The sequence below is a fragment of the Dendrobates tinctorius genome, unplaced genomic scaffold (genome assembly GCF_039654945.1).
Source record: "Dendrobates tinctorius isolate UK_male_01 unplaced genomic scaffold, ASM3965494v1 ptg000004l, whole genome shotgun sequence".
Classification (NCBI taxonomy): domain Eukaryota; kingdom Metazoa; phylum Chordata; class Amphibia; order Anura; family Dendrobatidae; genus Dendrobates; species Dendrobates tinctorius.
In genome coordinates this window covers 12,071,493-12,098,426 of record NW_027361672.1, presented here as the reverse complement: position 1 = coordinate 12,098,426, position 26,934 = coordinate 12,071,493, and the positions used below count along the sequence as shown (strand labels likewise).

At 42.2% G+C, this 26,934-nt stretch overlaps 1 protein-coding gene across 3 annotated transcripts in view; it reads left to right on the top strand.

The window, feature by feature from the left end:
* Positions 1–246: 246 nt before the first annotated feature.
* The window catches only part of LOC141082037 (cytidine monophosphate-N-acetylneuraminic acid hydroxylase-like), a 296,760-nt gene continuing 270,072 nt past the window's right edge, over positions 247–26,934 (top strand). For all 3 annotated transcript variants that reach the window (XM_073566144.1, XM_073566146.1, XM_073566143.1), the window contains exon 1: positions 247–329. In XM_073566144.1, the coding sequence (XP_073422245.1) occupies positions 319–329 (11 nt within the window). In that variant the 5' untranslated portion in view covers positions 247–318. The remainder of the gene's footprint in view (positions 330–26,934) is intronic.

Genomic DNA, 26,934 nt, shown 5'->3' with positions numbered 1-26,934 from the left:
AAAAGGTGACATTTTCAGGACAGTTGTTTAAGACATTTTTCAAAGTTTTGACTCACAGATGGCATGTCCCAAGGCTCGAACAGAGGATCCACAACTATGATTGTAAAATAACAATAAAGTGCATGTGGAAGATACGATGTTTCACAATCAGTTCTTTCTTGCATAGTACTGAGGTTAGCAGATAATGCCCTGTGAGGTAGGTGGAGTTATCTGTCTCATTTAAAGAGCACAACTAAATGGAAATTTCTCATTTCATGCCTGTATACTTTCCTGGTTAATCATTTTATCTCTTGTGTTGTTCTCCTCCTCTGACTGGTTATGGAACTAAGGTAAGTAAAGACAATCTAAATATACTGACATTATTCAATTTTTGACAGAAAAGTAAAAAGTTAAATTTATAGCGTAATGATTTTGTAAATGGTTTCAGAAAAAAGTTATGTATAGATTCATAGTTAGTAACTATTGGAATTATATAATAGATCTGCCTATTGGTATAGCCTCTGCAGTGATAAAAGAAGATTTTTATTTCCATAATGTCATTAATACTTGTGGCTTTGATCCTCAGAATAATTTATCTGAGCTCAACAGAGTATATACTGTGTATAGGTACTGTATGTTACACTATTTTGCCATAAAAATATGTTTTATCAGTCGTACAAAAAAATTCTAAAAAATCACTCCATCTGAAAATTTCCTGCAGTCCATAAAAAGTGAATTACAGTATATGCCATAAGGGGACCACTGTAATAAGTGTAAAATCAATACGTGTAATACAGTGTAATATAAGTGTAAAGAGTAGAAATTTAGTCATTTTTGGAGGATATGTGTTGCTCAGGGGTGGATGAAATAATAATAATAATAATAATAATAATAATAATAATAATAATAATAGCAACAACAATGCATTAAAGCTGCCAGAACAGAGCCCAAAGTGTGTCTATCTACCCCATGACAGTGAATAGTTCCTCAATAAAAGTGCTCATTGTAGAGAACGGAATAAATGTGAACTTGAATTTTGAGAAGCAGAATTTACAAAATAAATAGCAGTTGGAGAATTGCTTTTATTCAATTTATCTTTTTTTATTATATTATTATTATTTATTATTTTTTTTTGTTATAAGTGACAAGAGGGTCAGCACAATTACAGCAATAGCAGGTTGATAGTTTTTTTATGATTTGTTACTTTTGCAAACCAAAACTATATTTTACAAAGTATAATTTGTTTCTGGATCTCCATATTCTGAGAAATGTAACTTTCTATACTTTTCTGATGACAGAACTGTATGAGGACTTGTTTTGTTCTGAACGAAAAGACATTTTCAGTGCTAACATTTTTTTAAACATAAGACTTCTTGATCTTGATCACTTTTTATTTCCTTTTTTATGTGTCAATATGATGAAAAAGGCTACATTTTTGTTGTGTTTTCTATTTGTTTTTTATAGTGTTCACCATACAGGATAAATTGTGTGACATTTTTATATTTTGGGTTGATTCAGAAACTGCGATACTAATTATGTGTACTTTTTTCGATTGTTTTTGTTTTTACACAAAAGTTGCGTTTCATTTTTTTGCCAATTTACGTGCTTTTATCTGTTTTTTTAATTTTTTAACTTTTTTTGTATTTTTACTTTTAATCTGATTGCTGATATTATGCAGTGTAACACTTGTACTGAAGAACATGAGGCTTATCAGTTTCACATTAGCACAGCCTTTTTGAACCCTTAACTACCGCTGTAAAAAGGTATATCGGGACTCGTTAAGGGGTTAAACAGGCTGTTGGTTGCCACTGTTTACCCATTGCTATTTATGTTGAGGTCTCTTGGGCATTACTGAGGCTTGAAAGTGGTTCAATACAGATGTAAGAGACCTAAGAGAGTTCCACACAAGACAATTGTAGGTTTTCTTGTATTGTGATTCACTGAGTTTTTATTAGTTGTAAATCAAATTTAAAAAAGAAAAATCAAAGATGGAGATTTTGAATTTCAAAAGAGTCAAGAATTTTGCGTATCTCTGATATACGAAGAGGAGTCAAAATTTTTCATATTCTGGTAATATTAAAGCTTCTGTTGGCCAAACTGTCTTATCAGTACGTATAAGTACTCTTATTCTGCACGAAGTTGCTGTCTTCCCAGTCACTGCTGTGCAGGTTTGGACATGTTATATCAGTTCATTTGTGACTGCTGAGCAAGAAACAATGGCTACCCACCTTGCAATTTGCAGGAAAGTAGACCACCATACAGTGATAGTTTTTTATGGTCTGAGGATGAGTGGTGCCGATATATATTGAAGACTTTAAATGTTTAGCTCCATATCAACATGGAGTTATGAAGGAGCGCTCCTGTCAAACTAACCTGATCAGCTTCTATGAGGATGTAAGCTGTCAAATGGTCCAAGGAGAATCATTGATTGTCATTTATCTCGACTTCTCTAAAGCATTTGACACTGTCCCACATAAAAGATTGGTAAGTAAGATGAGAAAGCTTGGGCTAGGGGAAAATGTTTGTAGATGGGTAGGTAGCTGGCTTAGTGATAGAAAACAAAGAGTGGTTATTAATGGTGCATACTCAGATTGGGCCAGGGTTACTAGTGGGGTACCACAGGGTTCTGTATTGGGCCCCCTACTATTAAATATATTTATTAATGATCTAGTGGATAGCTTACACAGTAAAATATCAGTATTTGCAGATGATAAAAAACTACAGTTGTGGCCAAAAGTATTGACACCCCTGCAATTCTGTCAGATAATACTCAGTTTCTTCCTGAAGATGATTGCAAACACAAATTCTTTGGTATTATTATCTTCATTAAATTTGTCTTAAATGAAAAAACACAAAAGAGAATGAAGCAAAATGCAAAACATTGATCATTTCACACAAAACTCCAAAAATGGGCCAGAAAAAAGTATTGGCACCCTCAGCCTAATACTTGGTTGCACAACCTTTAGTCAAAATAACTGCCACCAACCGCTTCCGGTAACCATCAATGAGTTTCTTACAATGCTCTGCTGGAATTTTAGACCATTCTTCTTTGGCAAACTGCTCCAGGTCCCTGATATTTGAAGGGTGCCTTCTCCAAACTGCCATTTTTAGATCTCTCCACAGGTGTTCTATGGGATTCAGGTCGGGACTCATTGCTGGCCACCTTAGAAGTCTCCAGTGCTTTCTCTCAAACCATTTTCTAGTGCTTTTTGAAGTGTGTTTTGGGTCATTGCCCTGCTGGAAGACCCATGACCTCTGAGGGAGACCCAGCTTTCTCACACTGGGCCCTACATTATGCTGCAAAATTTGTTGGTAGTCTTCTGACTTCATAATGCCATGCACACGGGCAAGCAGTCCAGTGCCAGCGGCAGCAAAGCAACCCCAAAACATCAGGGAACCTCCGCCATGTTTGACTGTAGGGACCGTGTTCTTTTCTTTGAATGCCTCTTTTTTTGCCTGTAAACTCTATGTTGATGCCTTTGCCCAAAAAGTTCTACTTTTGTCTCATCTGACCAGAGAACATTCTTCCAAAACGTTTTAGGCTTTTTCAGGTAAGTTTTGGCAAACTCCAGTCTGGCTTTTTTATGTCTCGGGGTAAGAAGTTCTTTGGTGTTCTTTCTTTTCTCCGTGCTCAATGTGGTACACACAAGGACACAGGACAGAGGTTGAGTCAACTTTAATCCATGTCAACTGGCTGCAAGTGTGATTTAGTTATTGCCAACACCTGTTAGGTGCCACAGGTAAGTTACAGGTGCTGTTAATTACACAAATTAGAGAAGCATCACATGATTTTTCGAACAGTGCCAATACTTTTGTCCACCCTCTTTTTTATGTTTGGTGTGGAATTATATCCAATTTGGCTTTAGGACAATTCTTTTTGTGTTTTTTCATTTAAGACAAATTAAATGAAGATGATAATACCAAAGTATTTGTGTTTGCAATCATTTTCAGGAAGAAACTGAGTATTATCTGACAGAATTGCAGGGGTGTTAATACTTTTGGCCACAACTGTATGTAAGGAAGTTAACACAAAGGAGGACAGTTTGCAACTACAGACAGATTTGAGTAAATTGGAGAATTGGGCTGAAAAATGGCAAATGAGGTTTAACACAGATAAGTGTAAGGTTATGCACATGGGAAGGAGAAACAGATGCTATAATTACTTACTAAATGGGAAACTGCTGGGGAAATCAGACATGGAAAAAGACTTAGGCATCTTAGTCAATAAGAAGCTAAATTGGAGTGCCCAGTGTCAGGCAGCTGCCACCAAAGCAAATAGGGTCATGGGATGCATTAGAAGAGGTCTGGGGACACGAGATGAAAACATAATTCTCCCTCTGTACAAATCACTCGTCAGACCACACTTGGAGTATTGTGTGCAATTTTGGACACCAGTGCTCAAGAAAGACATTACTGAACTTGAAAGGGTTCAAAGGCAGGCTACTAAAATGATAAATGGAGTTGGTTCACTACAATACCCAGAAAGGTTATCAAAATTAGGTCTATTTACTATAGAAAAGAGAAGACTTAGGGGAGACTTAATATATATGCACAAGTATATCAGAGGGCAATACAGAGATCTCTCCAATGAACTGTTTGTACCAAAGACTGTGACAAGAACAAGGGGGCATTCTCTTCATTTGGAGGAAAGACAATTTCTGCACCAGCATAGAAGAGGGTTCTTCACGGTAAGAGCAGTGAGGCTCTAGAATTCTCTTCCTGAGGAAGTGGTGATAGCCAACTCACTGAATGAATTTAAGAAAGGAATGGATGCTTTTCTTGTGAGTAACAGTATAGAAGGTTACGAATAACAGAATATTATAGGTAGATGGTTGACCCAGCTTAGGGAAAGGAATTTTTTTCCCTATGGAGAAAATTGGCTTCTACTCTGTGGGTTTTTTGCCTTCCACAGGATCAACAATGCAGAACAGCTGCACTAAAAATAGGCTGAACTAGATGGACATAAGGTCTTCCTTCAGCCTTCAAAACTATGTTACTATGTTACTATGTTACTTTGTGCAAGGTGTGGAGAAAGTGTTTTGTCATGAAGATGTGTGTATGAATTGATAGAGAGTAAAGAAAACTGGAAAAAGAGAGCTCAATAGGGTCTTAACCGATAAAAAATGAGGTGTGAAAGAAGGGAATCCACTCACCTAGTATGGTTGCTACAAAGCAAAGTGTATCTCGCATATAAAATTATTATATGGCTGCTGCAAGGACACCGGTCTTGAAAGGACCAAATCGGATGCAGACGATGTGACGGAGGTGACACTCATGCACTGCCAATGATGAACCCGCAGTATATCCAAAGGGATATATTGAATAATTTATTGAATAGGTTTACAGAGTCAGCATGTTTCGAGGCCACGCAAGACCTCTTCATCAGGACAGAAACCTATTGTGACCGACAGAAATGGTTGTCCTTTAACGCTGTATTGTTTACAAAAAACACCAAACCGAGCACCTGACCGTGTCAAAGTTCAGCAGTGTCACGGGGCTGATATAAAAGACCTGATATAAAGTGCTTCACTAGAAAATTGTCACAAACTAACAGAGAAAATTAATATAATAAAATGTATAACAATGTCATGAAATTATAAACAATAAAAAGAGATAAAAGCGATGGATTTTGGACCCATTGACTGAATACGTGTGTGCGACACGAGGGATCCGAACTTGAGCAGAAAAAAATAATATGCAGACTTATAGCACCAGAAACTGTGTTTGGAACCAGTATGCTAGTGCTGTGTCACTGAAGAGAGAATAAAAGCAACATTCAGAAATTCACCATAGTGAGTTAAATGAAGTGGCCCCTATTATCTTAAAATATCGACCTATGAAATAATGAGTGTACTGTGAGGAAATATATATTGGAAAGAGAAATTTATGTATATTAACCCCTTCACTACCAAGGGTGGTTTGCACGTTAACTCCCGGGCCAATTTTTACAATTCTGACCACTGTCCCTTTATGAGGTAATAACTCTGAAACGCTTCCATGGATCTCAGTGATTCTGACACTGTTTTCTCGTGGCATATTGTACTTCATGCTAGTGGTAAAATTTAATTCATATAACTTGTGTTTATTTGTGAAAAAAACAGAAATTTGGCAAAAATTTTGAAAATTTCGCAATTTTCCAACTTTGAATTTTTATGCTCTTAAATCACAGAGATACAGCACACAAAAAACTTAATAAGTAACATTTCCCACATATTTACTTCACATCAGCACAATTTTGGAACCAAAAAATTTTGTTATAAGGGTTAAAAGTTGACCAACGATTTCTCATTTTTGCAACACCATTTTATTTTTACAGACCACATCACATTTGAAGCCACTTTGAGGGGTCTATATGATAGAAAATACCCAAAAGTAACACCGTTCTAAAAACTGCACCCCTTAAGGTGCTCAAAACCACATTCAAGAAGTTTATTAACCCTTCAGGTGCTTCACAGGAATTTTTTGAATATTTTAAATAAAAATGAACATTTAACTTTTTTTCACAAAAAAATACTTCAGGTTCAATTTTTTTTATTTTACTAAGGGTAACAGGAGAAATTGGACTGCAAAAGTTATTGCGCAATTTGTCCTGAGTACGCTGATACTGGATATGTGGGGGAACCACTGTTTTGGTGCATGGCAGAGCTCAGAAGGGAAGGAGCGCCGTTTGACTTTTTCAATGCAAAATTGGCTGGAATTCAGATCGGATGCCATGTCACGTTTGGAGAGCTCCTGATGTACCTAAACAGTGGAAAACCCCCACAAGTGGCACCATTTTGGAAACTAGATGCCCCAAGGAACTTATCTAGATGTGTGGTGAGAACTTTGAACCCCCAAGGGCTTCACAGAAGTTTATAACGTACAGCCGTACAATTAAAAAATCATATTTTTTCCACAAAAATGATCTTTTCACCCTGAATTCTTATTTTTCCAAGGGTAACTGGACCCTAAAAGTTATTGTGCAATTTGTCCTGAGTACGCTGTTACCTCATATGTGGATGTAAACGACTATTTGGGCGCATGGCAGAGCTTGGAAGGGAAGCAGCGACATTTGACTTTTTTGGCTGGAATTAAGATCTGACACCATGTCGCGTTTGGAGAGCCCCTGATGTACCAAAACAGTGGAAACCCTCCACAAATGACACCATTTTGGAAACCAGACCCCCAAGGAGCTTATCTAGATGTGTGGTGAGCACTTGAATCCCCCAGTGCTTCACAGAAGTTTATAATGCCCGGGCGTGAAAATAAAAAAATCGTATTTTTTCCACAAACATGATCATTTAGTCCCCAATTTTTTTTATTTTCCCAAGGGTACCAGGAGAAATTGGTCCCTAAAAGTTGTTGTCCAATTTGTCCTGAGTACGCTGATACCTCATATGTGGGAGAAAACTACTGTATGGGCACACGTCGGGGCTCGGAAGGGAAGTAGTGACGTTTTGGAATGCAGACTTTGATGGAATGGTCTGCGGGTGTCATGTTGCCTTTGGAGAGCCCCTGATGTACCTAAACAGTGGAAACCCTCACAAATGACAGCATTTTGGAAACTGGAACCCCTAAGGAACTTAGGAGCACCATTTGACTTTTTCAACGCAGAATTGGCTGGAATTGAGATCAGATGCCATGTTGCGTTTGGAGAGCACCTGATGTGCCCAAACAGTGGAAAACCCACAATTCTAACTCCAACCCTAACCCCAACACATCCCTAACCCTAATCTCAGCCCTAACCCTAGCCCTAGCCCTAACCCTAGCCCTAGCCCTAACCCTAATGGGAAAATGGAAATAAATACATTTTTTTATTGGTATCATTTTTGGGCACGTGACATCTTTTGATCACTTTTTATTCCGATTTTTGGGACTCAGAATGAACAAAAACCAGCGTTTCACGAATTTCTTTTGGAGGGTGCATTTACATCGTTCCACCTGCGGTAAAATTGATAAAGCGGTTTTATTCTTCGGGTCAGTACGGTTACAGCGATACCTCATTTATGTCGTTTTTTATGTTTTAGCGCTTTTATGCAATGAAAACAATTTTATATAAAAAATAATTATTTTTGCATCGCTTTATTCTGCGAGCTATAACCTTTTTATTTTTTCTCTGATGATGCTGTGTGGCTGCTCGTTTTTTGCGCGACAAGATTACGTTTTCAGCGGTACCATGGATATTTATATGCGTCTTTTTGATCGTGCGTTGTTGCACTTTTTGTTCGGCAGTATGATAATAAATCATTATTTTTTGCTTTGTTTTTTATTTTCATTTTTTAAGGGGATTGCTAAAGGGGTTAACTAATGGGACTGTTTTATAGGGCGGGTCGTTACGGACGCGGCGATACCAAATATGTGCACTTTTATATTTTTTTTTATTTCCAAAAAATGAATTTATTAGGGAATATTTTTTTTTTTATTTATTTAGTGATTTTTTTAAAATTATTTTTAGACTTTTTTTTAACTTTATTAGGCTGTCCCAGGGGGGACATCAGTGTCCTGTGACAAATCGCTGATCTGTCACATCACAGATCACTGTGACAGATCAGTGATCTGTCACAGGCATAGACGCAGACTTCATCATGCCTGCGCTTTGCAGGCACTGAGGAAGTCAGCTCCCTGCAGGCCCCCGAAGGTCCCCGTCGCCATCTTGGATTCGACACCCGGCCGCGATCAGCGGCGCTCACCATGTGAGCGCCGCTGATCGCACTAGACGTACTATTCCGCCCTTGGGACTTAGGTCCCAGGTCACATAGACGAAATAGTATGTCCATTGAAGGAAAGGGGTTAAACATGGACATAGGAATAAAAATAGGAATAAAAAGGAAGATAATGCTCTATAGATCTGGAATCCGCACAAAGAATTGACATGCTGCGGAGAATAGACCGCTGCGTTTCCGCACAGAATTTTCTGCAGCATGTGCACAGCGGTTTTTGTTTTACATAGGTTAAAATGATACTGTACACTGCATGTAATGCTGCTGCGGATCCGCAGGGCCAAATCTGCTGCTGATCCGCAGATGAATCCGCAACCTGTGCACACACCCTAAATGTGCTTCGAAGATAGATTCCTGATTTGGTCTGGAATCAGCCTTGTTTTTTCTACGGTGTTTTGAGTCCCGTCAATTCCACTAAACCGTATTTCCAATGATTTATTTTTTTCCCTGTTTTATCAACATAGCTTGTAATTTGGCTATTCAGTAATCATACTGACCTGAGCATCAATATTATTCCTTTCAAATTTCCTACACTTATATAGTGACATTTCACTTTCGGTCTTCCAGCCGGTAGCACACGGATATTTATATGTTTTCCTTCTCTACTCCCCTCTTATCTCCTCTTCCCACAATCGCATACAAGATTTCTCTCGCGCATCACCCCTACTCTGGAACTCTCTACCACAACATATCAGACTCTCACCTACCATCGAAACCTTCAAAAAGAGCCTGAAGACCCACCTCTTCCGACAAGCCTACAACCTGCAGTAACCACCGATCGACCAAACCGCTGCACGACCAGCTCTACCCTCGCCTACTGTATTATCAACCATCCCTTGAAGATTGTGAGACCTCGCGGGCAGGGTCCTCTCTCCTCCTGTACCAGTTATGACTTGTATTGTTTAAGATTATTGTACTTGTTTTTATGTATACCCCCCTCACATGTAAAGCGCCATGGAATAAATGGCGCTATAACAATAAATAATAATAATAATAATAATTAAAAGCTTGTTTAATATCCACACAAAAAGATTGTGATCATTTTCACTTTACCTGGCCAGGAACCAGCCCTGGAGTCCATAGATATTTGTTGTTTCTAGTCCCGTAGTTTTCACTGAACTAAACCCCTACAGCAATATTCTCTATCTCACGCATGTCTCCAGCTTCAGACTGTTCAGTTCAATATCCACCAACTCTCCTGATAACGGCAAGCTACCGTTCACACACAGGTGTCTTTTAACACTTCACACTCTACTCTGCCATCACTGTTCTGGGTCCTTAGGCAGTCACCTTCACCATTACAGTTTTATTATATAATTTTATTATACATTCCAAATATATAGAGCATTAGCTTCCCTTTTATTCCTATTTTTTATTATACATACAATTTCTCTTTCTAATATATATATTCTTACAATACACTCATTATTATTTCATAGGTCAATATTTTAAGATAATAAGGACCACCTCATTTAACTTGCTATGGTGAATTTCTACACACATACAACCATTTAATCATTGCTTTTAATCTCTCTTCAGTGACACAGCACTAGCATACTAGTTCCAAACACAGTTTCTGGTGCTATAAGGCCGGGGTCTCACTAGAGAGGAATACGGACGAGTGAGAGGCGTTAAAAGCACGCATTACACACGGACAAATGATTCTCTATGGGGTAGCTCGCAAAAGCCGTATATTTCTTGTGCGTATTCTACGGTCCGTGCCAATCGCAACATGCTGCGATTGTCAGCGTACTACGGCCGTAGTACGCCAATGCAAGTCTACGGGAGCGCAAAACGTGTGACTTGCGAGAAATACGCAGGTCTTTTGGCTGGTGACAGGAAATGGGCCAATCCATCATCAGGAAGCTTAGACATGCAAATGAGTTCAAAAAGCGCTCCAGGCATACAGGAAGTACGCCTCCACGGAGTACAGCATCGTCATGGCGCCATATTTCCTCAATCTGGAGATGCTCATTGTACTGGTGCAGGAGTGGCCAGAACTCTGGGACCAACGTGATGCCCATTATGCGAACCGGGCAAGAAAGGAGGCGTCATGGAGGCACATATGTCGCCAGATGTTCCATGATTTTGGTGATCGGTCACGTGAGGAGCAGCAGAAACTGAGTAAGTACAAGGCAAAAAATGATTAAAATTACCTCACATCAAAAAATGCATATAGAATCAGCCCCCCCTTCCTGTGCTTGTACTTTTTTCCTCATAAGGCGGGTAGATTTTGATGTGACACATGGTTTGACACTGCCATAATTTGGCCCAGGCCACAAGCTCATCCTCCTAGCCAACCAAGTTAATAAGTGTAGTTACTTGATGCATGAACTATTGTGACCCTGTGTATCTGGCCTGGATGCCCCAATTAGATATGCCACCCTGGGTAGAAAGCACACCTCAGAAGGCCACATGCCTAGACTACTGGTAGCAAATTTGACCGATCAAATATGTTAAATTGAGAATATTTCCTGTCACATTGCAGTGGAAGATGTGTTGAGACACTGGCGCAGCATCCGCGATCAGTACAGGTGGGAACATCAGCAGCGGTCCAGGAGTGGTGATGCGGGCCACGTAAAGAGAAAATACATCTATTATGACCGCCTCTCCTTCCTCACCCCTATTCTGGATCTGAGACCGTAAGTAGATACCTCACACCACATTACACCGATACTTTACAGGGCCAAAAATATTTATTTATTTTTGGCTCTCTTCTATTTCATAACAGAACTCAGTCCAACCTTACGGAGAGAGGAACTGGCTCAAATACAGAGCCCATCATTGATCCTGGGTCTGCAGGGAAAGAAGTGGCTGGCCCATCTTCTCCCCCTACAAGAAGCATGGGTGAAGAATCCTGTCAGGAAAACCCATTGCCTGCACCACAAACCCCACCACCAGGACCGTCTGCTGCTGCACCATCAGCCATACTGGAGGAGCAGGGCAACATGAGCAGAAACCCAACTGGCCCGATCCGGGTCTCCCCACAGCCTGCTGGACCATCCCGGTGAGGAAGACGAAGGCGGCACATCCCTGCCCCAGATACACGTACTAATGTGGACACTGGGGTCCTCAACTATTTGGCCAGAGTGAATAATGATGATGGCGAGGAGGCATACTCACGCAGCCTGGCCCTTTATCTTCGTGCCCTTTCCTGCTTGATGCTTGCACATACCCCAATACCCCATATGAACTATTTGAATATCTGGAGAGGTGTGTTGTGAGTTCATTTTCCCCTTCATCACTGAGGCCCGAGGAACTCCCTCTTCTGGTAAGGAGAGGTAGTGAGTCTGATTATCAGACACCTGAGATTAATGATGATGACTGGCTGAGTGGAGTCACAGACTGGATATAAGGCTGCATACGCCCATTCTCCCTGCGGGTGATTTCTCTGTGGTATCCTTGGAGTCCAGTCTGAATTCCTGCTCTGCTAAAGCTAAGTTTTCTTCCTTGCTTTTTGCATTTGTGCCTTGCTTTGTTTTTTCTGGATTTCAGCCATTCCCTGCTGGGGTGAGCTGAACTCCTTAGCTCTGTCTCCTGAAAATACCAGAGTGCTGATTTAGTTTTGAAGCTTAGTTGCTTCAGGGTCTTTTTCCATTTCAGCTTGCTGGCCTATGTTTTTGATAGGGTTTTTTGCCGATTGCAGACAGCAGCTTTCCTTTCCTTTCCTGTTTAGATTAGATTGGGCCCCAACGTTTGCTCAGCCTATCTTTCTATCTGTGTCAGTGTTTTTTCATCTTGCTTCACCGTCATTATATGTTGGGGGCTGCCTTTTACTTTGGGGTCTGCTCTGGGGCAGTTTAGATTTCCATTTCTATATTTAGACTATATAGGTCTCCGGCTGTGTTCGAGGGGTCTAGGGCACCGTAGGTACCCCCCACGGCTACTGCTAGTTGTGTTGATAGGTTCAGGGGTCTGCAATCGGATAGTTGCCAGCTCCTCTGGTTTTCTGGACGTAGCTTCTATTTTTGTGTCTGCCTCCTACGGTCACTCAATCATAACAGAATCACCCGCCTGACCGCAGATCCTAGGGTACTCAATAGCAGGAAAGAATTGCAAAAAAAAAAAAAAGTGTGTATATTTTTTCCTCTATATCTCTGAGGCCGTAGGGGGAATTTTTTTTTCTCTCAATGGAGATAAAGCAATTGTCTGATCGTGTGGAGCAGCTCGCTGCGGAAGTGCAGGGAATTTCCGCCTACCTTGCTCATTCACATGCTGCTGAACCAAAGATTCCTACACCTGATGTATTTTGTGGTGATCGGTCTAAATTTTTGAATTTCAAAAATAATTGTAAATTATTTTTTGCCTTGAAGCCTAACTCGTCAGGGAGCTCCGCACAGCAGGTTAAAATTGTCATCTCTTTGCTGCGTGGCGATCCCCAGGATTGGGCGTTTTCTTTGAAACCAGATGATCCTATTCTGACTAATGTGAACGCATTTTTTTCAAGCCTTGGGCTTGTTGTATGACGAACCTAATGCCATTGATCAGGCTGAAAAGACCCTGCTGGCAGTGAATCAGGGTCGAGATTCTGCAGAATTGTACTGTCAAAAATTCCGAAAGTGGGCGGTACTTACTACCTGGAATGATAATGCCTTGGCTGCTCTCTTTCGGAAGGGTTTGTCAGAAGCCATAAAAGATACTATGGTGGGATTTCCTGTTCCCTCTGGTCTTGATGATTCTATGTCATTAGCCATTCAGGTTGATCGGCGTTTGCGCGAACGCAAAACTGCACGAGAGGTGTTGCCACCTGTTGAACAAATGACTGAACCTATGCAATGTGATAGAGTTTTCTCCAGAGAGCAGCGTCAGGAGTTCAGAAGGCGTAATAACTTGTGCTTTTTCTGTGGAGATGCCTCGCATATTATTTCTGTCTGTCCTAAACGAGAGAAACGCTTTGCACACACGTTTTCTGTTGGTGGTGTTCAACCTAAGTTTCTTCTGGCTATTACTCTGATCTGCTCCCTGTCCACATTTTCCGCCAAGGCATTTGTGGATTCGGGAGCAGCTCTAAACCTAATGGACTTGGATTTTGCTAAACGTTGTGGATTTCCTATGACACCTCTGCGGACGCCTATCCCTTTGAGGGGGATTGACCTACTCATTTGGCTAAAGATAAACCTCAGTTTTGGACCCAGGTGGTGATGCGGGTCGCCCCAGACCATCAGGAAAATTGCAGATTTTTGGTGTTGCATAATCTGCATGATACCATTGTTCTGGGGTTTCCCTGGTTACAAATCCATAATCCAGTTCTGGATTGGAAATCTTTGTCTGTGGTGAGTTGGGGTTGTCGGTGTGCCCTTAGTGATCCTCCTGTTTTCTCCACCTCTCCCCAGTCACATGATGTTCCTGACTATTTGGCTGACTTTTATGATGTATTTAGTGAGAATGAGTCTGCGTCTTTGCCTCCTCATAGGAGTTATGACTGTGCTATTGAGATGAACCCGGGGTGTAAATTCCCCAAGGGTCGGCTTTTCAATTTATCTGTACCCGAGCACGAGGCTATGCGATCCTATATTAAGGAGGCATTGGAGAAGGGTCATATTAGACCATCCTCTTCACCCTTAGGTGCTGGGTTTTTTTTTGTAGCCAAAAAGGATGGATCATTAAGACCTTGTATTGATTATCGTGCCCTCAACAAGATTACTGTTAAATATCAGTATCCGTTATCCCTGATTTCGGATCTATTCTCTAGAGTTAAAGGTGCTTGCTGGTTTACCAAGCTTGACCTCAGGGGGGCATATAATCTTATTCGCATTAAGCATGGGGATGAATGGAAGACAGCGTTTAATACTCCGGAGGGACATTTTGAGTACCTGGTGATGCCTTTTGGGCTCACTAATGCCCCTTCTGTCTTCCAGTGCTTCATGAACGATATTTTCCGAGATTTTGTGGATAAATTTTTGATTATCTATCTGGATGATATTTTGATCTTCTCCAAGGATTGGGATTCTCATGTGGAACATGTTCGGACTGTGTTCCGGATCTTGAGGGAGAATTCCCTGTATGTCAAGGGATCTAAATGCCTTTTTGGGGTACAGAGGATTTCATTTTTGGGATTTATTTTATCTCCGTCAACTATTGAAATGGATCCAGTCAAGGTACAGGCCATTTATGATTGGGTTCAGCCCACTTCTTTGAAGGCCCTCCAGAAGTTTTTGGGTTTTGCTAATTTTTATCGGAAATTTATAGCAAAATTTTCTAGTATTGCCAAGCCATTGACTGATTTGACTAAGAAGGGTGCTGATGTGTTAAATTGGTCTCCGGAGGCTGTTTCTTCCTTTCAGGAGTTGAAGCGAAGATTCACCTCCGCCCCGGTTTTGCGACAACCTGATGTCTCACTTCCGTTCCAGGTAGAGGTGGATGCTTCTGAGATTGGTGCAGGAGCTGTTTTGTCACAAAAGGATCCTGTAACATCTAAAATGAATCCCTGCGCTTTCTTTTCCCGAAAGTTCTCTCCATCTGAACGTAACTACGACGTGGGGAATCGGGAACTGTTGGCCATGAAATGGGCATTTGAGGAGTGGAGACATTGGTTGGAGGGAGCTAAGCATCAAGTCGTGGTCATCACCGACCACAAGAATTTGATTTATCTAGAGTCGGCTAAGCGCTTGAACCCTAGACAGGCTAGGTGGGCCTTGTTTTTTACACGTTTTGATTTTGTGGTTTCTTTTCTTCCTGGAACTAAGAATGTCAAGGCAGACGCACTCTCTAGGAGTTTCTTTGCTGATTCTCCTGTGGTGACCAAACCTGCTACCATCTTAGGCGAAGGGGTAGTTCTTTCTGCCATCTCGCCCGATTTGAGACGTGCTCTGGAAGAATTCCAGAGAGACAAGCCTGAGCGTTGTCCCAGTGGAAAGTTGTATGTTCCTGACCAGTGGAAGAAGAGAGTGATGTCTGAAGTTCATTGCTCTGCTTTGGCTGGTCATCCAGGTATTTTTGGTACTAGAGATCTTGTGAGTCGGTCTTTTTGGTGGCCCTCCTTGTCTCGTGATGTCAGGAATTTTGTGCAGTCCTGTGGGACGTGCTCCCGGTCTAAATCGTGATCCCGCTCTAGTGGGTTGTTGATGCCTTTGCCTGTCCCCAAGAAGCCATGGACCCATGTTTCAATGGATTTCATCTCCGATATGCCTGTCTCTCAAAGGATGACTGTTATTTGGGTGATTTGTGATAGGTTCTCTAAGATGGTTCATCTTGTACCACTCCCTAAGTTGCCATCTTCCTCTGAGTTGGTGCCCCTGTTTTTGCAACAGGTGGTTCGCTTGCACGGGATTCCTGAGAACATTGTGTCTGACAGAGGAGTTCAGTTTGTGTCTAGATTTTGGAGAACTTTCTGTTCCAAGCTGGGAATTCAGTTGTCCTTCTGCTCTGCCTTTCACCCTCAGACCAATGGGCAGACAGAGAGAACAAACCAGACCTTGGAGTCATATTTGAGATGTTTTATTTCCGCTGATCAAGATGATTGGGTTTCATTTTTACCCTTGGCCGAATTTGCTTTAAATAACAGAGCTAGTTCTGCCACTTTGATGTCACCTTTTTTTTGTAACTTTGGGTTTCATCCTCGATTTACTTCAGGGCAGGTGGAGCCGTCTGCCTGCCCAGGGGTTGACACTGTGGTGGAGAGAATGCACCAGATCTGGGACCAAGTGGTGGATAAGTTATCTCTCTCCCAGGAAAAGGCCCAGCGGTTTTCCAACCGACATAGGACCATTGGTCCCCAGTTTAAGGTTGGTGATTTGGTGTGGTTATCATCAAAAAATATTGCTATGAAGGTGGCTTCTCCTAAGTTTAAGCCTAGATTTATTGGACCTTACAAGATTTTGGAGATTATTAATCCGGTCTCTTTTCGTTTGGCTCTTCCTGTCACATTTAAAATCCATAATGTGTTTCATAAGTCCTTGTTGAAGAGATTTGTTGAACCTGTTGTTCCGGGAGTGGCACCTCCAGACCCTGTATTGGTTGAAGGTAACATTGAATATGAGGTAGAGAAAGTACTGGATTCTCGTCTGGCTAGACGGAGACTCCAGTATTTGGTTAAGTGGAAGGGTTATGGTCAGGAGGATAATTCCTGGGTCTCTGCCTCTGATGTTCATGCTAAAAGATTGGTGCGTGCCTTTCATCAGGCACACCCTGATCGCCCTGGTGGCGTGGTTGAGGGTTCGGTGACCCCTCCTCAAGGGGGAGGTACTGTTGTGAGTTCATTTTCCCCTTCATCACTGAGGCCCGAGGAACTTCCTCTTCTGGTAAGGAGAGGTAGTGAGTCTGATTATCAGACACCTGAGATTAATGATGATGACTGGCTGAGTGGAGTCACAGACTGGATATAAGGCTGCATACGCCCATTCTCCCTGCGGGTGATTTCTCTGAGGTATCCTTGGAGTCCAGTCTGAATTCCTGCTCTGCTAAAGCTAAGTTTTCTTCCTTGCTTTTTGCATTTGTGCCTTGCTTTGTTTTTTCTGGATTTCAGCCATTCCCTGCTGGGGTGAGCTGAACTCCTTAGCTCTGTCTCCTGAAAATACCAGAGTGCTGATTTAGTTTTGAAGCTTAGTTGCTTCAGGGTCTTTTTCCATTTCAGCTTGCTGGCCTATGTTTTTGATAGGGTTTTTTGCCGATTGCAGACAGCAGCTTTCCTTTCCTGTTTAGATTAGATTGGGCCCCAACGTTTGCTCAGCCTATCTTTCTATCAGTGTCAGTGTTTTTTCATCTTGCTTCACCGTCATTATATGTTGGGGGCTGCCTTTTACTTTGGGGTCTGCTCTGGGGCAGTTTAGATTTCCCTTTCTATCTTTAGGCTATATAGGTCTCCGGCTGTGTTCGAGGGGTCTAGGGCACCGTAGGTACCCCCCACGGCTACTGCTAGTTGTGTTGATAGGTTCAGGGGTCTGCAATCGGATAGTTGCCAGCTCCTCTGGTTTTCTGGATGTAGCTTCTATTTTTGTGTCTGCCTCCTACGGTCACTCAATCATAACAGAGGTGGCAGCTTTCACCCAGAAATCTAATGCGCCTTAGACACCCCACACACATGCTTGCTCAAGCAGGATCTGAGGATCCTCAAATATGTGGGCCTACACCTCACCCCCTTCCTCCCACTACCCAACCTTCACAACAGCAGCCACATATGTCTGCCTCTAGCCAACCACACCAATATGGCCACTTGTTCCCACCCAGTATTGGAGGCTGGTCCCAACCTGGTTGGGGACGACATGGATATATTGGTGGGTATGAGACACGGGCCTACCAGACCCAACAAGATGCCCCTCTTCATTATTAATCTGGCCAGTACCCCCAACAATCCCAGGAGGCAGGACACTACCCACATCATGGGCAACAGTATGGCCCCACACAGGGCGATGTTGGGCAAAGTAGCCAGCAGCAACCACAGGCTGCTCTTCCGCCTTCTCCTTCCCCAACTTACCACAATTTATAAGAGCATAAAAACATGAAAATTCTTTACGCCTACCGTACATCAGTGTCCATAAGCGGTCTGATGCCAGGAGATGTCCAGTGTGGTTCAACTGGTGATCTAAATCACAATCCAAAGGAAAAAAGAGGGGGTCTCCATCACAAAAATTAGTGAAAAAAGATAAAACTCACATTTATTAGGAAGGTTTTCAAATCATATTAATAAGCCACCATGACAGGCAAGGCTACCTTACGCGTTTCAGACAGATATTACATGTCTGTAAAATAGACAATATTTCACCGCGCTATACTGGGAAAGTCAAAGGATGAAAATAGACTACTCACTTGATAATACATAGAGAGAGCGTGATGTTCTTGAGTTTGGTCGCCTTGATTTGGTAACATAGATAGCTGCCAAAAAAGTGACTAATTGAATAAGGACAGCACGCATTTTCTATGCATTATCAAGTGAGTAGTCTATTTTCATCCTTTGACTTTCCCAGTATAGCGCGGTGAAATATTGTCTTTTTTACAGACATGTAATATCTGTCTGAAATGCGTAAGTAGACTTGCCTGTCATGGTGGCTTATTAATATGATTTGAAAACCTTGCTAATAAAGGTGAGTTTTATTTTTTTCAATAATTTTGGTGCTGGAGACCACCTCTTTTTTCCTTTGTATTCAAAATGTCTAATGTAGCAATTTTAGTATTGCATTATGTTCTTTTTTGATATGTGTGAAAATTGTATTTTTCAAAAATGTTCACATCTGCAAAAAGGCCAATTTGGCCCATTGCCCCAGTTATCATATGGCAATAATATGTTTGCCTTTAAAAAAAAAAAAAAAAAAAAAAGGCAAAAGTAAAAATTTGTCTACTACAGTTTACGTCTCTGTCTCAATTCTCAAAAACCGTGTCAGCATACTAACATACGCTTACCAATGCAATTAAACAGTCATAGAATCTGAAGGGGTAGAAATATATATATTTAGACACACATAAAACCAAAAATTATAACATAGATGCAGCACGCTCTTGCAAAGAAGTTTCCCCCTCAGGTGACATAAAGTAATTAGTGAAAATATCACGCACTTTGAGCCCAGAGAGCGGTCTACGTTGAGGGTTGATAGGTGGTCTCACCCTACGCACATTGTCCGGCCTACGCACAACACCAGCAGAGGAGGAACAATCATGTATCCTGGTGAAGTTATGAAGAACCACACAGGCTTTAACTACTTCATTAACATTTTGTTCACTCAGCTGAATGGCAGACTGGAGTACCCGCCATTTGGCACTAAGAATGCCAAAGGAACACTCCACCAGTCGCCGAGCACGTGATAGGCGCAAGTTAAAAATTCTGCGCCTGTGGTCAAGGTTTCACCAGGGATATGGCCTCATGACGTTGCGTGTTAACTGAAACGCCTCATCTGCCACAAGGACATAAGGGACTGATTCTTGAGTGGAACCTGGTAGCTGGCGTGGTGGTGGTAGATCCAACTGGTTGGTGCGTAGCCGCCGAGCCATAATGGAAGTATTGAAGACTCTAGAGTCTCCCGTCCTTCCATAGGCTCCAATGTCAACAATTATAAACTTGTATTGAGGGTCGGCCAGAGGCAACAATACAACAGAAAAGTATTGTTTATAATTGAAGAATTGGGATCAAGGGCCCCAATACAATTAGGAAACTGGCATTCCTCCTCAAAGTCCCTTGATATCCTCAACCAGTCTTCCATCCTGGGCTCGGGCATGACGACTTGATGTAGTCTTGTCCAGATTTCAATACATGTCGACCTGACTATGCCAGAAATGGTTGATCTTCCAATTAGGAACTCATGGTGGAGGGCGGCATAAGACAGGCCAGTGGACAGGAAGCTGAAGAACAACAGAATGGAACATTTTAGAATGCACAAATTACAAAAAAAAACAGGTACATACATACCAAACTTGTTAGGAATTCAGATCGACTAACACACACATATTTGGTTGCACAATTACTAAGTGATATTCAGTACATATTACACATAACATTCTGGTCTGTAAGTTGAAACATATGTGGACTAAGATGAGGGCATTAAACTTAGTCCAAGAAGCCAAAAATACATACTTTGGCCAACACATTATGAACATAGAGAATGTGGTTGTGTAGTACATACCGTATTGTGAGTAGAAGTCGCTCCTCTGCAGATATAGCTTTGCGCATCCTTGTATCCCAGGGCGCACTGTCTCCAAGAGTCGATCAAATGTTGCAAGGCTCATGCGACAGTATTGGTAGAATTTTACAGGATGCTCCCACATAGAAGAATGGAGGCGGTGAAAATGACCTCTTGTGAGCCGTTGCTTCAAAAGTGGATGGACCCACATGCGTCTCCTTCTCCGCGGATCCACTATCACTGGGTATGGTTGGCCAAAGCGGCGTGACAAAAGCCAGTTGAAGAAAACCTGCTCAGTTGTGTTGAAACTCAGTCTGTTTGCCATGTTGCACATACAACACCAACACACCTAGTGAAGGCAAGGTCACAAATGGATAGAATGGAGGCAGCCACCTGTTCCTGAGCCAATAAATAGGGTGCAGGCTAATGATTTAAATAGTTAGCAGGCCTCAAAACCATTAAATGTCCATTTTGCAAGGCTGCGAGAAAATCTCACCATACGGATTGCATACGAATGTCATACGGATTACATACGGATGCTGACATGCGCAAAATACACGACCACACCTTGCTTACGGATGACATATGGGGCACTATTTAGGGGTTATTCATCCGTATTACGCATTTAAACTACGGACCGTATTTTGCGTCGGTTAGTGTGACCCCGGCCTAAGTCCGTATATTATTTTTTTCTGCTCAAGTTTGGATCCCTCATGTCAAACACACGTATTCATTCAATGGGTCCAAGATCCATCGCTTTTATTTTTTTATTGTTTCTTAATCTAATGACATTGTTATACATTTTATTATATTAATTTTCTCTATGTTAGTGTGTAACAATTTTGTCTGTGAACCACTTTATATCAGGTTTTGAATTATCATCAGCCCCGTGACACTGCTAAACTTTGACACCGTCAGGTGACTGGTTTGATGTTTTTTTTTTAAACAATACAGCAAAAAAGGACAACCATTTCTGTTGGTCACACTAGGTTTCTGTCCTGAGGAAGAGGTCCTCTGTGGCCTCGAAACGCATTGATTCTGTAAACCTTTTCAATAAATCATTCAATATATCCCGTTTGATATACTGAGGACTCATCATTGGCAGCGTATGAGTGGCACCTCCGTCACATTGTCTCTATGAATTGATAGAGTAGTTCAAGGAAGATCGCACAAATGTCAGAAGGAGTTGGACACCTGGCCATATCGATAAATGATGACAAAATTGACAAAATTGAGCATACATGAGGACTGATTCTGTTGGATAGAAAAAGTGAAAGTGGATTATGTGGCAAATCAGCCAAATGAGGATAAAAATTCACATCTGATAAAAAGGTAAAGACAGCTGTGCATTTGTGACTCAAAGTTGACAGATGGGCAAAGTATATTGAAAAGCAGGGAGATTAATTTTATAAATGATACATTTGTCTTTTCTAATAGTTAATTCAATACCCCATGGTGCGATTATTTTTGACTCACCCTCGTATATGTACATTCTTATACAAAAGTTTTAGGCAGATTTTGGAAAAAATCCTTCAAAGTAAGAATGCTTGCAAAAAAGCAAGTGTTAAGTTACTGTTATGAATTTTAATAAATCTAAAGTGAAATAAAATAGATTTCTAAATCATATTACTATTTGATGTGACCTCCCTTTGGCTTTAAAACAGCATAAATGTTTCTAGGTACACTTGCAGTAGCATAAAGTCTCCCACCACTGCCTCTTACGTACAGATGCTACAAAGAAACTGTGAATTCACACATGAAAACATTTAATTTTTACTTCTTTTATGAATTTCTGAGTAGAGAACACCATAAAAAATAAGAATTAGTCAATGAGTGCATGGAGAAAAAACAGCAGCAAAGCTTAGAATGTATAAGGCAATAATACCTGACTGTCATACGCTATTCCTACTGCCATACCTCACCGTAGATGAATTGCAGATAAGAGTGGTATTATTATCTCGATCAGGGCCACCTGGACGACGGGGAGATTGCTTTCATGCTTTTTTTGATCAAAAATCGTATTACTGAGAACTTTGTGTTATTTAAACGCACTTGCTTTTTACTTATTTAGTTATAGCAGGGTTTTCGTTTATTTTGCTTCTTGTAGCTTTTTTTAAGAGAGGTATTATTGTAGCATGTACTGTAGAAGGGATTTGAACCGGCCCTGAAAAAAAAATTCTTGTGCGTGTCAGCAACAAACTCTTTAGTAATGCAAGTAATACTGACAACTTTTATTCATTTCTGAGTACAGATCACTGCAAAAACACTGCTACAGTCAACAAAGTTCTCCTTCAGCATCTTTCCAAACTTTTCGCTCCTTGTCAGAATACCCCGCGCATCAGGGCCTGGGTGCTGGGAGGGCTTGAGAAAACTGTCCCAGACCTTTGAGAGTGTTCCTCTGTCTCTTCTGCATCTGGTGTGTGTTTCCCTAGTCTCCACTCTTTGGTTGCCCAAGGAACTTTGACCTCAGCCGCAAGCATTGTCAGATGGGAATTTTTGAAATAATTCTTCAACTACGGCCTTCTGGTACTGCAACATTTTATTACACCTATCCACCACTGGAAGGAGAGATGTAAAGATCTCCTTGTAGCCCAGGTCTGGAAAGGTGACCAACCAGTAATTAGTTTTGGCCAAAATGCGTACAACGTGAGGGTCAGTAGCGGAACATAAACTCAGCCATGTGTCCCAGACTGTCAACAGCCAAGACTTCCCTGTCCCCACCAAGAGGGTGACTGTCCATATTGTCCTCCTTGTACTCATCCTCGTCCTCCTCCTCATCCTCCCTCTTCTCCTCATCTTCAGGCTATCCATGCAAGACAGATGGGATGAAGGTGGTGTGGGTATTACCATATCTAGCACAGGCAACAAGTTTCTGTTCCTCCTCCTCACCCTCATTATCACCCAAAATGCGTAGAGATAATGAGATGAGGCTGGGCTATGAGGCATCACCCAGTATAGTTTCTTGCTCCATCTCAACTTGCTCTGCCTTCAAAGCCTCCTCTTTAGTTCTAAGTAGTGTTGAGCATTCCGATACCGCAAGTATCGGCCGATATTCGCTGTATCGGAATTCCGATTCCGAGTACCGATATTTTTGTGATTGGCTGCTGAAATGATGTCATCATGATGCGCGGTCTGTGCGCATCATGATGCGTGGTCTGTGACGACTGCGGGGGGTCTGTGCTGACTGTCGGGGGTCTGTACGGGCCTCTCGCGGGTCTGTACAGGCCTCTCGGGGGCCTTTGCCAGCTGCCGGTGGTCTGTACGGGCCTCTCAGGGGCCTGTGCCGGCTGCCGGTGGTCTGTACGGGCCTCTCGGGGGCCTGTGCCGGCTGTCGGGGGCCTGTGCCAGCTGCCGGTGGTCTGTACGGGCCTCTCGGGGGCCTGTGCTGGCTGCCGGTGGTCTGTACGGGCCTCTCGGGGGCCTGTGCCGGCTGTCGGGGGCCTGTGCCAGCTGCCGGTAGTCTGTACGGGTCTCTCGGGGGCCTGTGCCGGCTGTCGGTGGTCTGTGCCGGCTGCCGGAGACCTGTGCCGGCTGCCGGTGGTCTGTACAGGCCTCTCGGGGGCCTGTGCCGGCTGCCAGGGGCCTGTGCCGGCTGCCGGTGGTCTGTGCGGGCCTGCCGGGGGTCTTGTGTGTGTGCAGGCATCGTCCGATGGGACTACAAGTCCCATTGGGCGATGACTGCTACAATGAGAGTGATTGAAACATTAGCCAATGATGGGACAGTAGTAGTCCCATCATCCGGCTAATGTGTTGAATGTAAAAAAAAAAAAAAAAAAACATACTACATATATACTACATTCATACAACATACATACATACTACATACATACTTCATATATACTACATTCATACACCATACATATATACTACATACTACATACATGCTACATATATACTACATTCATACAACATACATACATACTACATACATGCTACATATATACTACATTCATAGAACATACATACTACATACATGCTACATATATACTACATTCATACAACATACATACTACATACATGCTACATATATACTACATTCATGCAACATACATACATACTACATACATACTTCATATATACTACATACATATATACTACATACTACATACATGCTACATATATACTACATTCATACAACATACATACATACCACATACATGCTACATATATACTACATTCATACAACATACATACTACATACTTGCTACATATATACTACATTCATGCAACATACATACATACTACATACATACTTCATATATACTACATACATATATGCTACATACTACATACATGCTACATATATACTACATTCATACAACATACATACATGCTACATATATACTACATTCATACAACATACATATATACTACATACTACATGCATGCTACATATATACTACATTCATACAACATACAAACATACTACATACATACTACATATATACTACATTCATACAACATACATACATACTACATGCATTCTACATATATACTACATTCATACAACATACATACTACATGCTACATACATGCTACATATATACTACATTCATACAACATACATACATACTACATACATGCTACATATATACTACATTCATACAACATACATACATACTACATACATACTACATATATACTACATTCATACAACATACATACATACTACATACGTACTACATATATGCTACATTCATACATTCATACAATACATACATATAGACATACAGTACATATAACATAGAGTACATACTCACCATCACTTGTCACTTTGATCCCCGAAGCCAGTGTTATCTAGGAAAAAATATGAAAATAACAAACAAGCCATATATTCCCTGATCCGCAGAAATCCACGAGGGTCCCACGCCGATCTCTCGTGGAGAACAGCAGCATCAACTGATGCGACCGCTCTCTACGGGACTCCAGGTAGGTATCCTTCTGCACTGTATTCCTCTGCCACTGTAAAAAAATAGTCCCTAGTCTCACTTTTGGCATTGCTGTGTGAGAAAGTTCCCACACAGCTTTTGCCATAAAGTATGTATGTTGTATGAATGTAGTATATATGTAGCATGTATGTAGTATGCAGTATGTATGTATGTTGTATGAATGTAGTATATATGTAGCATGTATGTAGTAAATATGTATGTTGTATGAATGTAGTATATATGTAGTATGTATGTAGTATTTATGTATGCTGTATGAATGTAGTATATATGAAGTATGTATGTAGTATGTATGTATGCTGCATGAATGTAGTATGTATGTAGTATGTATGTAGTATGTATGCAGTATGTTTTTTTTTTTTTTACATTCAACACATTAGCCGGATGATGGGACTACTACTGTCCCATCATTGGCTAATGTGTCAATCACTGTCATTGTAGCAGGCATCGCCCGATGGGACTTGTAGTCCCATCGGACGATGCCTGCACACACAAGACCCCCGGCAGGCCCGCACAGACCACCGGCAGCCGGCACAGGCCCCCGGCAGCCAGCACAGGCCCGCACAAACCACCGGCAGCCGGCACAGGCCCCCGGCAGCCGGCACAGGCCCCCGAGAGGCCTGCACAGACCACCGGCAGCCGGCACAGGTCCCCGGCAGGCGGCACAGACCACCGACAGCCGACACAGGCCCCCGAGAGGCCCGTACAGACCACCGGCAGCCGGCACAGGCCCCCGACAGGCCTGTACAGACCCCCGAGAGGCCCGTACAGACCATCGGCAGCCGGCACAGGCCCCCGACAGTCGGCACAGACCCCCGAGAGGCCCGTACAGACCACCGGCAGCCGGCACAGGCCCCCCGACAGTCGGCACAGACCCCCGAGAGGTCCGCACAGACCCAGCCCGCACACACAGACACGCACAGTGTCCGCCCACGCACCGCCCACACTCTTCCCCCCTCCCGAACAGGATGTACAAGGCAAGAAAGGGGTTTTTTTTATTCCGATATTTCTGTCCCATTGACTTGAATGGGATTTCCTGGATCGGAATCGGCGATACCCGATACTTTTTTCATATCGGCCAATCCAATCCAATATTTTTCAATATCGGGTGGAATCGCTCAACACTAGTTATAAGTAGACAGAGTAGCTGGATGGTGATGCTGATTATTGCATCATCACTGCTCACCATCTTGGTTGAGTCCTCAAAGTTTTGGAGAACCACACAGATGTCGGACATCCATGCACACTCACTTGTCAGACTCTGGAACACCTGACCCTTGGCTTGGCAACTTCAGTTGTGTTGGTACTCTGGGGATCAGTTGCCTGCCTTGTGTCTGGCCACCTCACTGCCTCTTCCAGTTTGTTGTGGTGCTGCAGATCCCTCCCCCTGTGTGCTACTGTTGTCGCTCTGCATGTCACCTTCCCAGGTTGGGTCAGGGACTTCATCATCCACCACCTTGTCTTCCACTTCCTTACCTTGTGTCATGGTCCAGTCCGGAGCTTATCTTCTGCTGTCTTCACTCCGGACTGGTCAAGCGGGGGTTAATCTCCTCAGCCTCGTTCTGGAGCTAGCTGGGCTATTTCAGTCTCTCACAGCCTGCTGACCAGTGTTAGTGATAGCTCAAGCTTCCAGTTTAGAGCCTCTGACCCTTGTACCTTGGTGATCCTCCTGCCTTTGACTGATATTCACGTGCATGAGCCGGACTGATCTCTGACCCCGTCTCTTGGTATTCGTCTCTGCTGTTACGTTCCCTCTCTGGCATC